Genomic DNA, 16,261 nt, shown 5'->3' with positions numbered 1-16,261 from the left:
TAATGATAAATAATAAAGGGTTAGGACTGTCGCATAAGGGTTTCCGTGACGTGGCGGGATAGCTTTTACATTATTTTGATCAAAATTTATGTTAACTAAATACCCTTTGCGATTTATCCATTTAACTTTTGGGTATTTGTGTATTGTGCATTTGTCTTTGTTTTTTTTTGTGATCTAATAACAGCCTTGATCTCCTAGTCTACCCTCCTGCATGATTCAGTGTGGTGGGAGTGGCAGCACGGCTGAGTTTAGTTGTGTCACATTACAAACCCTTCTGTCATAGCACTGTCAGCTCAGCTGTACTGCCCATCCCACATACTGCCAACAGGAGGTTGCTGAAAGTGTCAGTATCACACTTGTGTCTGTTGTGCTCAACTTGTACTCACTCTTCAGTGATATCAGTGTCATTACATCTCACACAGAAGTAGCCCAGAACAGGCAGGTTACTCCTGTATGACATTTAATGACAGATCTGATTTCACTGCAGAGCGATTACAAGTTGCTTGAGCACAGCAGACATAAGTGTGATACTGACACTCATTAATGAGGAGTAATGTGACTAAGCTAAACTCAGCTGTGCTGCTTCTCCCCCTACACACTCATGCAGGGGGATAGACCAGGAGATCAGAGCTGTACCATTACAGCTCACAAGGAGAAACATGTTCTTTCCTTTAAGTGTTGATGCTTGCTTATAAATGGTCAGCATCATGCAGGGAGAAGTATTTGCCCCTAGTGAAAACTGTCTGATAATACCCACTTGGACTTATCAAAAGTTAACTCCTTAAGTGCCAAATACTTTGACTGTTATCTCTCTGCAACAGAGAGGCTAAATTAAAGAAAAATAAATGTTTTATTCCACTCTGCAGACACTATTACAGCGTGTATCTAGCTCAACATGAAAAATTTGCTGAAAGGTCCTCTTTAAAAGGGATAGTAAAGGTCCCATATGCTGTATTAGAGAGGGTACCACCTTAAGGAATTCATAATATTAGCCCATTTGGACAGCCAGTCCAAAAAGTAGCTCCTGGTATGGAGAATTAATGTGAGCATGTATCAGATGCCCCATCATGTGTATGGCACCATGTAATACCACATCACCGGCAGAGGATGCAGAATTGTGCGGCCACTTATGACTTCCACCAATCTGATGCTTTTACATTCCAAGTAAAGACCATGACAGGCCATCAGCATAGCTTAGCTAAACTTTCCATGTCATGTATGTAGAAGCACATAACATACCCATGAGTATTTTATCCTTGGCGAACTCCAGCTCCCTCATGGTAACCATTTCTTTTCCATCCACAGCAGCTTTAAGAGCAGCCTGGTTAACCAGATTCTCCAGCTCGGCTCCAGAAAATCCCACAGTGCCACGAGCAATTATTTCAGCATCAACAGCTAGAATAGCGAGATAAACAATTTTAACATTTCTATTTCACATGTCAAAAGGGGCTGTCCTGTCAAAAACAAAATACAGTATTAATGTGTGTAATGTGAAAAAAAATGAAAGTTATACACTTGAATTAAGAAAGGAGCTGTGATCTGAAGACAGTCTGGCTCATTTTCATAGTTACGCCGACCCCTGATATAGCCAATGCTAAAAAAAAAAAAAAAGGTGGCTGGCTTAGCAGTTGAAACGAGCCCGCCAGCCAGCCCCCTTACAGAAAACTCTGGTCATGCTTTCTGACACGAATAGGTCTCCTGTATCAAAACGAAGGCAAAAAAAGAGGTGTCAGGACACAGGAACTGCACCAATATTATAAACGTGAGGCATTTTTCTTAATACAGACTCCACTTTCTTGTGCGTCGGAAGGTGACAAACATTGACGGAAGTCACATCTGCACATACCTGTCAGCACACATACCTGTCAGCACACATACTGTACCTGTCAGCACACATACTGTACCTGTCAGCACACATACTGTACCTGTCAGCACACATACCTGTCAGCACACATACACGACTCCCAGGAATTGCGCACACGTCCTATTCTAAAAAATGGGATAGGAGCCGGATATCTGGCAGGCATGTGCAGACATGCAGACCTTTAATGCTGGTGACTGCTATTATCACCACTAAAATGAGGGTCTATATGAACTCCCATTGAGCAATGGAGGCCATATTGAGGATCACTAAGTAGCTCAAGATCAGATGTTTGTTGAATTTTTGGAGGTGGTATGATCGTGTTTTCTCTGTAACTGGGATAAATATCATTCCCAGTAGCATGGGGAATGTAGCAGCAATGTAAAAAAAAAATAAAAAAAATAAAAAAAGTTATATTATTCTTACCCATTAAGGTAAAGATAGTTTTGGAGACCATTTTGTTAGAAATAAAATAAAGAAAGAAAAAAGGGACATGGCTGAACCCCAGAGGACCAAAAACAATACATCCCCTACATAATATAAAGACCCTGCCAGAAATGTCAAAATGAGCTGGTCTTGAACTGGTTAATGAGGTTTCATGTTTTTTTATTCTTATGTGATTAATTTGACTATTTACCCCCCAGATAAGATCTTTGGAAGTTGCAGTGTTTGGACGGCACGTGAATGCAGCGACCTCTATGGACAGGCGCATACACTGGTAAGAGTAAGGGACTATTATGTCTATGCACAAATAACATGATATTAATATATGTATGCAGATGGTGCTCCAGGCAGTGTAAATGAGCGTGGCTATAAGAAGAAATACTACAGCCTGTTCAGACACATCAGGTGCTCACTAATCATTACAGCTTTTTTTTTTTTTTTTTTTTTTAAGTTCTATAGAAATGTACTACTCATGTTGCACCATGTTGTCAGTAAATGTGAAAACTTACATTGGTCATACTTGATTTTACAGAGATACCATTTCAGGATTTCCGTGCGACCCTTCACGTCTGGTCTGGGGACGGTAACCTGCATGTCAAAACGACCAGGGCGAACTAAGGCACTATGCAGAGGAAAAAAAAATAATTAAGATAATATATAAACCTCATATTTCCAATGTTGCATCTACCAAGTTACACGGGTGGCAGAAAACCCATCCTGCATTAGTCTGCAGACTGCTCAACACTGCGATATTGTTCAATACCTTTGGTCCATGCAGTGTGATGGTTCTGATGGTCAGTACTGCACAGTTGTGAGGCCTCCGCTATGGCCACTTGTACCCATTGGGAACTCCAGGATTAAAAAACCCAAAACAAAAAAAAAAAAAAACACATAGCTGCTTCCTTCCAGAAACAGTGCCACACTTGGCAAACACTATTTTACATGGTAGCTCAGCCCCTATCACTTCTATGGAGCTAAACTATCATTTAAATTATACAAAGTAACATGACATTAAGTCATATGGTAATCAAAATATATGAAAATCTTTAACACAGCAAACAGAGTTTTAAAATCACGCCCCTAAAAAAACATTTAACAACAGAGGTCAGTGTGGTATACAGATAGTATTCTGACACACAGGTAGACAGATACAGAGTTATACAGTAGTATATCAGTACATGTAAATTGATTACACAAGCATAACTGGCTGTACAGGCTTCACGATGGTTATAATTGTATTTATAAACACCAAAACATGATCAGTAAAAAATTAATTAATTATTGTAACAATTCATCACACATTTAAATCACAAATGCCATTATAATGAATTGTCAGTAGTGTTGAGCGATACCTTCCAATATCGGGAAATATCGGATCGGATTGGATCGGACCGATACCGAAAAAGTATCGGATATCGCCGATTCCGATACCGGAAACCAATGCAAGTCAATGGGACAGAAATATCGGAATGAAAATAAACCCTTTCTTTCCTTGTAGGTTAATTCTACATGAAGGAAAACAACTAAGAATAATGTAGAATGTATTGGGGGAGGTGGGGGAGACAATAAAGGCATAGAGGTTTAGCCCAATCAAATGGAATAGCAGGAATTAATATTTTTTTTAAGACGTTCTGAGTTATGGAAATATTGACTATGCTAAGTATTTTTATATTTTGTCAGATATTTATGTTTCACTACTTCCATGCTCTTCACCTTCTTTTTTACTTCTCCCACACTTTCTCCTTCATCATCCTCAGCATCTTTTTCATCCACTTCTTCTTCACCTTCTTCATCTTCTTCTTCTTCACCTTCTTCGTATTATTCTTTTTTTTTTACATTCTTCATATTCTACTTCTTCATCATATTCTTATTTGTGGCAGGCAATCCTGTAGTTGTTATCTATAAAAGGTTGGACATTACACCTTTCGTTCTGACCGTCACAAAAGATTTACAACAGGATTTGTCCGCGTTCAGTTTGGCCTGCAGCAGCAGGTCTTTTCCAGGGGCACCACGAGGAGGAACGGACTCACCCCCATACACTGCTTAGTCATCTTCTGCTTATAATTTAGATATTATCTTTTGCTCTGATTTTTACTCTTATGCTTAATGTTCTTCCGCTTTTTGTTCTGCAGCTTCTTGTATTTCTGCTTCTTGGTTTTCTTTCTCTTGTTCTTCTGTATCTTGGTGCTTGTCTTCTCTTCTTTGTCATCTTGGTCAACTTCTTCAGGGTCATCTTCTTGGTCTTCTTCTGGGTTGTCTAAAGGGTCGTCGTCTTCGGGGGTCCTCGTCTTCTTCGGGGTGGTCTTCAGGGTCCTCGTCTTCAGGGTCGTCGTCTTCTTAGGGTTGGTCTTCAGGGTCCTCGTCTTCAGGGTCGTCGTCTTCGGGGTCCTCGTCTTCTTAGGGTTGGTCTTCAGGGTCCTCGTCTTCAGGGTCCTCGTCAGGGAGATCTAGAGTGATTACCAAGAACCATTTCAAAAAGCTTGAACTTGGAAATGTAGCAGAAGGTACAAGAAAGCTGAGGAACTACCGAGGACCAGCTGACGGTACTGGAACCCGGATGGGTAGCAGAAGGTACAAGAGCCAATGGAACTGCCGAAGACCAGCTGACGGTACTGGAACTTGGTTACTAAGCAGGACGTACCTGTGCCAGAAAGCACTACCAAGGACCAGCAGACGTTGGTGGAACTTGGATACCGAGAAGGAGGCACCTAATCCAAAGGCACTGCCAAGAACCAGCTGACCGTACTGGAACCCGGATGGGTAGCAGAAGGTACCCATGTAAAAAAAAGTTCGAGGCCGCGAGCCGGCCGCAGTTACCAAAACCCACAGTCCTACAGGGGGTGCTTGTCCTATTGGCACTATGGAACCAGCCTTCATTGCCAGATCCCGCAGCCCACATAGGAGTCACCTAAACTGCAGGCACTATAGAGTCGGCTAACCCGACCGCAACACGACAGGACAACGCATTGAAGGCAAAGTGACGTTGACACTACCCGGAAACAGCTGGTGTGCTGGAACCAGGCTGGGCAGGAGGGAGTACCCATGCCAAAGTCACTGCCGAGAACCAGCTGACGGTACTGGAACCCGGATGGGTAGCAGAAGGTACAAGAGCCAATGGAACTGCCGAAGACCAGCTGACGGTACTGGAACTCTGTTACTAAGCAGGAGGTACCTGTGCCAGAAAGCACTACCAAGGACCAGCAGACGTTGGTGGAACTTGGATACCGAGAAGGAGGCACCTAATCCAAAGGCACTGCCGAGAACCAGCTGACGGTACTGGAACCCGGATGGGTAGCAGAAGGTACAAGAGCCAATGGAACTGCCGAAGACCAGCTGACGGTACTGGAACTCGGTTACTAAGCAGCAGGTACCTGTGCCAGAAAGCACTACCAAGGACCAGCGGACGTTGGTGGAACTTGGATACCGAGAAGGAGGCACCTAATCCAAAGGCACTGCCGAGAACCAGCTGGCGGTGCTGGAACCCAGGGTAAATACTAAAAACAGAGTGGAGCCAGAGGTGTAATTGGAGCAACTTTAAAATCTGTAGTAGTGAGAATGTGGACAGAGCAGGAGAATTTGCCGGACACACAGCAGGGGAACAGCTGACGTTACTGAACCCCAATAACACGGCAGCAAGTGTTGACTGTGCAGACGGCACTTCCAAGCGCCAACTGGCGGTGTTGGAGCTCAGGGATTACAGTTCAGGTGGTAGAAACATGAACACAACAGGAGACCTGGATACTGTTGCCAACCAATTATTTATTCTGGAAGAGGACTGGCAAATTCATGAGAGATCCAGGCCTTGTTCATTTTGAGAAAAGTAAGCCGGTCAACGTTATCGGAGGATAGTCGCATGCGACGGTCTGTTAGTACACCACCTACGGCACTAAAGACGCGTTCCGATAATACACTAGCAGCAGGGCAAGCTAGCACCTCCAATGCATACTGACTAAGCTCTGGCCATGTATCCAGCTTACAGACCCAAAACTTGAAGGGAGAAGAGCCGTCTGGGAGTACACTAAGAGGGCAAGACATGTAGTCTGTCACCATCTGACGGAAACGTTGCCTCCTGCTGACTGGAGCCGTCTGTGATGGTGTAGACATTTGTGGCGGCGGGGACACAAAACTTTGCCACATTTCGGCCATACTGGTCTTGCCTTGTGCTGAGGCGCTGCTTCTGCTCCCTCTTTGTGCAGAGCTTCCTCCACTGCCTCGACGCACTGAGCTGCTTTGTAAAGCACTAGCAGCACTGCTCTCGGTTGGAATGGAGAACATGATGGAATGCACCAGTGCGTCTTGGTACTCCCGCATTTTACGCTCCGGGTTCAACGGTGTTATGAGGCTTTGTAAGTTGTCCTGGTAGCGAGGATCTAGGAGGGTGGACACCCAATAATCAGCAGTGTTGAGAATGTGGGCGATGCGGCGGTCGTTTCTCAGGCACTGCAGCATGAAATCAACCATGTGCTGCAGACTGCCAACTGGCCAAGAAACGCTGTCCCCTGCTTGAGGCATGATCTCTGCCTGCTCTGCATCACCCCACCCTCGCTCTAGATACTGACTACTAGAGCATTGTGTACCTCCCTCCTCTGGACAGATGTCTTCCTCATCCATTGACTCCTCCTCATCCTCCTCACAAAGTGTCCCCTGCCTAGGCCTTTGTGAGGAACCACGTTGCGCAGACTGTAGAGAAGCAGATGGCATTTGTGACTCCTCATCCTCCACCTCTTCCAAAACCTCATCCCTTAGTGCTTGCAGTGTTTTTTCAAGCAGGCAGATAAGGGGGATAGTCATGCTGACTAGTGCATCATCTGCACTCGCCATCCGTGTGGAATAATCGAAGGCACGCAAAACGTGGCAAATGTCCGTCATAGAGGCCCACTCAGTGGTGGTGAAGTGTGAACGGCGCGCAGTGCGACTTGTTTGCGCCTGCTGCAGCTGGTACTCCATTACTGCTGCCTGCTGCTCACACAACCTCTCCAACATATGTAACGTTGAATTCCACCTGGTGGGTAGGTCACATATGATGCAATGTTCCGGAAGACGTAATCGGCGCTGCAGAGCTGCAATGCGTGATCTTGCGTTGCTGGAACGCCACAAGTGAGCGCACTCTATGCGGACCTTGTGAAGCAGTGCATCAAGATCCGGATAGTCCCTCAAAAAACTCTGCACGACCAAGTTGAGCACATGTGCCAGACATGGGATGTGAGTGAGGTTGCCTAGGCCCAGAGCTGCCACCAGATTTCAGCCATTGTCACACACTACCATGCCTGGCTGGAGATTCGCTGGCACAAACCACACGTCGCTCTGCTGCTTGATGGCATTCCAGAGCTCCTGCGCTGTGTGGCTTCGATTCCCCAAAGAAATTAATTTTAATACGGCCTGTTGACGTTTGGCCACGCTGTGCTCATATTGGTCATCATATCAGGTAACCGTTCACGGGTCGATGAGAAGGTAGACCGTGACGGCTCCTGCAGCGCTGATTCAGAGGAACTGGAGTATGAGGAGGAGTCAATGTGTACAGACTGGATTCCTGCAATCCTTGGAGTTGGCAGAACACGTACAGCGCCACTCTCAAGATCTGTACCCGGCTCCACAACATTTACCCAATGGGCAGTGAGGGAAAGGTATCGTCCCTGTCCATGCTTACTGGTCCACGCATCGGTGGTCAGGTGGACCTTGCTACTGACGGCGTTTTGTAGCGCATGTTTAATTTTTCCCTCCACATGACGTTGCAGGGCAGGGACAGCTTGCCTGCTGAAATAAAAGCGGCTGGGCACGTTGTATTGCGGGACAGCCAATGCCATAAAGTTACGGAATGTGTCAGTCTCCACCAGCCTGAATGATAGCATTTCAAGGGCCAGTAGTTTAGCAATGCCAGCATTCAGAGCCTGTGCTCGGGGGTGGTTTGCCGACTATGGGCGCCTTTTCTCCCATGCCTGTGCTAACGATGGCTGTAGACTGGCCTGGGAGTGTGAGGATGACTAGGAAAGTGGTGCTGTGGGTGGAATTACACTGTGTCTCTGTACGACAGTGCCAGAGATTCTTCCATGGCGATCCTGTGAGGAAGCCGAACCAGCTGTGTGTGAGCTGGAGGAAGAGGCTACAACACGAGCTGAAGAGGTGGTAGGTGGCGCTGTAGGTTGGCCTTGGTCTTCAGTGTGTTTTTGTAACTCCACCACGTGCTTGGTCCGCACATGTTTCTACATATTTGTGGTATTGAGGTTGCTGACACTTTTCCCTCTTTTCACCTTCTGATTACACAGCTTGCATTTGACAAAGCAAATGTCATCTGCAACTGTGTCAAAAAAGGACCAGGCACTGCAAGTCTTGGGAGCGCCCGCTTTGGATTTTGGAAGAGCCATGCTCCTAATGGGTGCCGAAGTGGAGGCTACAGGCAACCAAGTCTGCCCCCTCCCTCTCCCTCCTTTTTGGGCTGTTCGGGGAATCTCTTCCTCAGAGCTGCTCCCACCACCTTCCTGTCCCTCACGCCATGATGGGTCAAGGACCTCATCATCTACACCACCCTCTTCAAACAACAGCTTCTCCTGGGTAGTCTCGACAGCACAGTACGCACCAGAAAGTGGCACCTGAGTCTCATCATCAGATGCGTACTGAGGTGTGCTGCTGACCATAGGCACTGGCCCACCCGCCTCTTCAGATTCAGAGAGACAAAACGGTTGCGCATCACTGCATACTACCTCTTCTTCAAATTCTCGAATTCTGCTTGGCTGGCCCCCTCTTTCCAAGCCAAGAGATTCAGAGAACAGAAGTAGAGATGGCTCCTGTCCAGGGCTCTCTGACTGCCTGGGCAATTTGGCAGGTGGTGAAGAGACAGATGGGTGCTCTTCAGTGCTCAGGACCTGAGAGGATCTGGAACTAATTGAAGTCGATGCGTTAGCTGCCATCCATCCGACAGCGGCTTCAATTTGGTCCTCCCGCAGCAGTGGGGTACGACTAGCTCTTACAAAGCTGCGCATAAAGGACTGTTCCCTGGTAAAACTGGGGGATGCTGAGTCACTGGTGCCCGCAGCAGGCACAGAATCCCCACGTCCTCTCCCTGCAGGCACAGAATCCTCACGTCCTCTCCCTGCAGAAACTCCACGCCCACGCCCACGCCCACATGCCTTATTCCCTGCCTTCTTCATCTTGGTAGACTGATAAAGATAGGCAGAAAGGTACTAAGGGCTTAGTGTGCTTATTCCTGAACAGCTGCTAACAGGTATAAGAAACACTAATTTTATAAAGTGTGGACTAGACTTTAATATGAGCTAATGTGGCCTACACAACTGTAAAGTGGAGTGTATGGTGAACTTTATTTAGGTTTTTTTTGTCACAAAAAGACACTGGATGTGCCTAAAGATGTAATAACGATAGTATCACAAACTTTTTGTAGCTATTACAATGTAGGAAGGTAACCTACAATGCAATAGATGAGGCTACAAAAAATAGGCTAATACTAATCTGGCTGGGGCTGCAGGGCCCAATGCTGCAGAAAGGCTCCTCTAACTACTCCTATATAGTGTGTGTTTGGAACCAATTTAGCTGAATACGGATGGAACCACCACACTAATAGGAGATATCAGGAAAAATTATGAATTGGCAAAAAAGAACAATGTATGAGGCAGTGACACACACTGAGTGCACTACAACCAGACGTGGTTGAAGCACACACTACAGGGTGAGCTGCACTCACACACCAGACCTTGCAGACAGCGGTGAACAGTGCAGATGCAGAGCACTGTGCACTAGCGCTGCAAGACCAAAAAAATTTCTCCATCTACTCCTATATAGTGTGTTTGGAACCAATTTAGCTGAATACGGATGGAACCACCACACTAATAGGAGATATCAGGAAAAATTATGAATTGGCAAAAAAGGACACTCACACACAGAGACCTTGCAGAAAGCGGTGAACAGCACAGAGAACTGTGCACTAGCGCTGCAAGGCATAGCGATTTATAAAGTAGCTTGGGTAAAGCAGAATAGACCAAATAGGTAGCTAAAACTGTCCCTCAGAACAACAGCGTCCTATCCCTAACTGAATTCACAGCAGAGTGAGCTCAAAATGGCGGTGGCGGCTTTTATAGTGCATCATGACATCATTTCAGCAGCCAATCACAGCCATGCCATTAGTTAAGATGCCTACATGCCTAACAGGATGTGCCCACACTTCTTAGGATCCTCATTGGCTGAATAAAATGAAAATGGCTCATTGCATTATGGGAACTTCCGAATTCCGGTATACGATATTGCAAAAGTATCGGAATTAAGTATCGGAATTCCGATACCGTGAATATCGGCCGATACCCGATATTTCAGTATCGGAATGCTCAACACTAATTGTCAGTCTTTCCTTAAAACAATACAGACTGTGTGCCATATTAGCGATGCCACACTACCCAGTACCCATACGCGCGTTTCGCATCCTGCTTCACTGGGGGGTACTGAGGCAGTGTGCTGTCCTGACCTATATAGCAGGAGGGTGGGGGAGGAGATAAGGCAGCCGTCTATCATGCCCTGGCGGCAATCATATATACAAAGTTTTACCCATAATCATATATACATTTTTATGAATTGTCATTTTGCTGCCCATTATGTCTATAAGAAGAGTGGAGGAGGTATATTATCATCATTACCGTACATTGTGTATCTGGGCGCATCCATAGCGTACGGTAATGATAATATACCTCCTCCACTCTGCTTATGGACATAATGGGCGGCAAAATGATGATCCATAAAAATGTATATATGATTATGGGTAAAACATTGTATATATGATTCCCGCCATGGAATGATAGGCGGCTGCCTTATCTCCTCCCCCACCCTCCTGCTATATAGGTCAGGACAGCACACTGCCTCAGTACCCCCCAGTAAAGCAGGATGCAAAACGCGCGTATGGGTACTGGGCAGTGTGGCATCGCTAATATGGCACACTGTCTGTATTGCTCTAAGGAAAGACTGACAATAAATTCAATATAATGGCAATTTATGCCATGGCATTTGTGATTTAAATGTATGATAAATTGTTACTATAATTAATTTTTTACTTCTAATGTATTTATAAATACAATTATAACCATCGTGAAGCCTGTACAGCCAGTTATGCTTGTGTAATCAATTTACATGTACTGATCTACTACTGTATAACTCTGTATCTGTCTACCTGTGTGTCAGAATACTATCTGTATACCACACTGACCTCTGTTTTTAAATGGGTTTTTTAGGGGTGTGGTTTTAAAACTCTGTTTGCTGTGTTAAAGATTTTCATATATTTTGATTTCCATATGACTAATGTCATGTTACTTTGGATCATTTAAATGGGAGTTTGAGAATTCTAATCAGATTTGGGTATCTCCCCGTATATTACTAATGGATATGTATATCCTGGTAGTGCTAATTAAACTTCTATGGAGCTAAGCTGCAATACCAAGTATACCATTTTGTTCTAGTCATGTTCATTCTCTTTAAGAAAATACATTCTAATCAGAGTCTGATACGTACTTGTCCAAGGCTTCTGGGAAGTTTGTGGCTCCAATGATTATGACGCCTTCATTGGGTTTGAAGCTGGAAAACAGGATAAAATACAAAGATCTGGGCTTAATCCTATATGCCCAACATGAGGAGCCAAACACTCTGCATGCAAGAATTGAGGAAAGCTGGGAATACTTGGGTCTGACTGCTAAATACAGTAGTTATTTTAGAAAATCTATACCTCAATATCCTTCTATGTGCTCTGTGTAAAGATACAAAGATCTTGAGAGTCCATGTATAAGCCTTTGCTATGTTCATGGCCACTGTAATGGCAGAATCTGTCCCTATAATTCTATATATGGACCAGTAGACATCAGAAGCCTCTATAATGAATTTCTTCTTCTCCATGAAACAGAATGCCATAGAGCGTGCCTTGACTTTTTCCTACAAAATTCATGTTTCAACTCCCATTTATTATATTGATAAAATGCACTTCAGTTAATAACTGGCGTTAAGAAACATCCAGATGGGGCTAGACTAATGTGTATCCTGATAAAACATACACAATGGAAATTTAAGTTCCTGCAGCAAAATAGCAATAAGAACATTTCATGATGAAATGGCTTCTTCAATAAAGAGCAGAAACCCAATATCATGATATAAACTAATATTTAACTTTGTACGCTACTCAAACACATACCCATCCATTTCTGCAAGCAGTTGGTTTATAGTTTGTCTAGAATATGGGTGCATGGGGGATTCAATCCTTTTACCACCCACAGAATCCAACTCATCTATAAATATGACACATGGAGCATTGGTCTTGGCTTCCCCTTTACAGAAGAAAAAGGGAAAAAAAAAAAAAGAAGTTAAAATTGAACCACAAAATGCAACAATGTACTACTGCAAACCCTTCACTATGCTGCAAATAAGAAAACGGATGGTCAAAAATCTATAAAGCGTTGCGAGATTTTCAGCTGTGGAATATGAATTCCCTTCTCTTGCAGCTTTGTAATTTTATATCTACTATTGATAAAAAGCTATTTATGCAGTTACAAAAAAGTTACATTGAGCCAAATGGAAAGATAAGAACACGTGAAAAAAAAACCACCACAATTCTGGGTTATGATGTCAGGAAAAGGTGTATGATCTAGGCATCTATATGTGGTCCATCTAGGGGCTATATTGAAAGTTGCAGTCAATAAAGTGCTTTGCTAGGTCTGAATCTATTGAATTCATAAAGTGAGAAAATGGATTCCTTACATTATGTTTCCAAGCGGCATAAAATGCAGCAGCTTTTCTTGAGTATTTGCAGAAAATCAGCTGTTTTACAACACATACAATTTTAAGAAAACTCATGCAGACACTGAGAAAAATAACCACCATGTAATTAGACAGAAATCTGCACATTTCAAATCCACAACATATAAATTTATGCTGAGGACGTCAGTACGCGTTTCACCCGTTGCACGAGGGGAGAAATGTGCGTCTCTTACTAATTTCCCAAATTTTGGATATCACTTTGACATCCCCACTGTGGGAGGTCCGCAGCAAATTGGGATGTAACCTTTACAAAATATGTGGAAAAATAAAGGTTGATCGGAATAGGGTATGTAATCAGTTTGTGATATGCAGTGCTCGTATGGTGCTGCATCGCCCTTGAATTTTGCCTTGCACACCGGTGCTCCTGGCCACCCACTGTCTGCCGGGAATGGAAACTGGCGCTTGAGCTGCAGTTCCCTGCACAGTTTAGGAGGCTGATGCCGCTGTGCAGCAAAAAAAAAAAAATGTGAATAGGGCGCAGCGCTCAACTAGCACTGCTCCACCTACTTATAAGTGTACGTACTGAATAGATTTCTAATGCGACTTGCTCCAACGCCTACAAACATCTCATCAAATTCAGAACCAGAAGCGTAATAGAAAGGGACGTCAGCTTCTCCCGCCACAGCACGAGCAAGGAGGGTCTTCCCAGTACCAGGTGGTCCGACCAGAAGGATGCCTAGAAGAAACAGCTAATTATTAAGGATTTAATTTTTACCATATCCTAGTGCATAATACATTAAAAAAAAAATAGTAATCCACAAGCCTGGCTCATCACCACCATGTTCTAAACATCAAATACTATTCTAAGCAATCCCTATCAAACACACCCGAATATTATAGGATAAGTGTAAGTGAAGAGTTTGCGAATAAAGAGGAATAGATTATATATTTATTTTTTTATTGTAAACTATTGGAAATGTCACCCCCATTCTGTAAAACAGAACAATGTGTGGATCATTCTCCCAGCTCATTTATTAGTCCCAAAGCGCAGGGGAAATAGTAATTTTTCCTCTATGACTACAAGTGTGATTGTTTATCATCGAAGGTTCCTTACCTTTGGGAAGTTTGCCCCCTAAAACTGTAAATTTCTGAGGATTTTTCAAGAACTCTACCACTTCTTGTAACTCTTGTTTTGCCTCTTCAACCTGTTCATACACAAATCCATGAATATTCCAAAAATTCTGATAACAGTTTAGAACAAATATATTGTTTCTCTTACTTAGAACTAAAGTAGAGTTTATTTGAACTCCGTTTGCATCATGTCAGTCTATGGTCATGTCTGGTGCATCCAATGCACTGCAGCGATGCAGTGTTAACAGGGCTTTAATCACATATCAGTCAATACTGCAGAATGATTAGGGGGCTATTCGCGCATTTGGAGTACACAACAGATAGGGGTCTTGAGCTATTACCATTAATTGTTCTTTCAAAGTTAAAGGGAACCTGTCAAATGACGCCTGATTGAACCATTGGCAGAATGAACCAGACACCGGCTCAGTCATTACAAATATGTATGTTTTACTCCGAAACGCCGCTGCTTTAGTACAAGTCATGGAGGTTTGTCCCCCACTGACTTCTCCACTTCCATTCAGTCCCCCACTGACTTCTCCACTTCCATTCAGTCCCCCACTGACTTCTCCCCTTCCATTCAGTCCCCCACTGTCTTCTCCTCCCTCCATTCAGTCCCAACTGACCGGAAAATTGCCCAGCACACTTGCTTGAGTAATACTTGAACACCCATAGAAGTGAATGGAGAGAAGCACATCTGTGGGACCACCCCTCTACTCCCACCAGCACCACATCATCTGTACTCACCCCTTTTACATGTTCAAAAGTCACATTTTTCATCTGAATGGGATCCACAGCTGCATCCAGGCCGGATGTTGCTCTGAAACGAACTGCAAGAAATAAAATATCACAAAATAAAATGTAAGCAATCGTTTTAACTATAAAATCTATACGCTTAAAAAAATAAAAAAAAAAAAAAGTTAGTCATAGTCACAGTCACTTACCTCCAACTAGGGTATTAGGGCCTCTGGGCATTTCTCAGAGGCCCTAATACCCTAGTGCCATTCATATTCATACACTTCCAGTAGGAATAATAAAAGAATGTCAAAGTGCAAAGTTCTAAGAAAAGTTGTGCCTGCATGTTTTTTTTCAGGCATAAATTTGAAAAGGCACAAAGATTTAAAATACAGATTTTTTTTTTGCTGTAGCTCACCTGATAAAAATGGGGTTTTGGATAAACCATAGATGCCAAGTAACAGCACGGCCAGTAGGATATAGCGGGTCCTTTTCAAGGATTCTTAAAAGAAAGACATAATGACTTCCTAATTTAATGTTGTGAATAAAGCAAAGAGGAGACTCAGGAACCATAAGATACAGATGTGATAAAAAGTTATAAAATAGGATGAAATCAGCAGTAAAAACAAGCAGACGACCTTCTGACGAGTATGAGGCTTGTGTAAGATACCTGGACATTGTGACATTCATCAGCCACAACAATCCCACATATACCCAGAAGCTATTATCAGATGGTCCCCATAGAAATAACATTCACATAGGGACAGCACTACCAGGAGAGTTACGGGGAATACAATGATCATTTGGCCAAAAGACCAGCAGACCAATAATGGCTGTCACTAAAGTCCCCCATACACATGAGATGACAGTCATCCAAACCTGCAGACTTCTGGGAGACCGGCCATCGTGTATCCAGACCCTCCCTGAAAAATTACATCGGGGGGGGAGGAAGGATTTGGCGGGACGAATTTCGAAGGTCGAGCCTTTTATTTTCAGGGGAGAGAATCTGGTACCAGAAGTGTTTGGCAGTGGGTTTCTTCCATTGAAAACACATGAACGTTCAGCCAACTGCTCAGGTGTATGGGGGAGTTGAGAGGGATAGCCGTCTACAAACAAAAAAATATCTGATGTGTATGTCCATTTTAGAGAGAATTTGACAGATAGTTATTACACTAACAACCCTCCTTGCTGTATCATGAGCCTTATAAAAACTTACTACCCCTCAGTACAGAGCCCCGGCCATTTTTATTAGTCACGATGACAGGAGCTGCAAGGCAATGCACATTTCAAAGGGGGGGACACAGGAACATCCTTTGGGTGGTGTCGGCCTGGTGGTCAGACCCCCTCCCCCTTCCCACT

The 16,261-nt window shown here is 43.9% G+C and overlaps 1 protein-coding gene across 1 annotated transcript in view; it reads right to left on the bottom strand.

The window, feature by feature from the left end:
* Positions 1-16,261, bottom strand: part of YME1L1 (YME1 like 1 ATPase) — a 46,254-nt gene that overhangs the window by 10,743 nt on the left and 19,250 nt on the right. Inside the window, exons 7-14 of the mRNA XM_073677562.1 lie at positions 15,321-15,404; positions 14,915-14,997; positions 14,154-14,244; positions 13,623-13,775; positions 12,477-12,609; positions 11,807-11,869; positions 2,815-2,927; positions 1,240-1,395 (exon numbers count right to left, since the gene is read on the bottom strand). Coding sequence (XP_073533663.1) covers positions 1,240-1,395; positions 2,815-2,927; positions 11,807-11,869; positions 12,477-12,609; positions 13,623-13,775; positions 14,154-14,244; positions 14,915-14,997; positions 15,321-15,404 — 876 coding nt within the window. The remainder of the gene's footprint in view (positions 1-1,239; positions 1,396-2,814; positions 2,928-11,806; positions 11,870-12,476; positions 12,610-13,622; positions 13,776-14,153; positions 14,245-14,914; positions 14,998-15,320; positions 15,405-16,261) is intronic.

Source organism: Phyllobates terribilis, unplaced genomic scaffold (assembly GCF_046119375.1).
Source record: "Phyllobates terribilis strain yellow unplaced genomic scaffold, ASM4611937v1 Scaffold_4__5_contigs__length_816908805, whole genome shotgun sequence".
In the NCBI taxonomy this organism is placed as follows: Eukaryota; Metazoa; Chordata; class Amphibia; order Anura; family Dendrobatidae; genus Phyllobates; species Phyllobates terribilis.
This window is presented reverse-complemented; position numbering and strand designations above follow the sequence as displayed.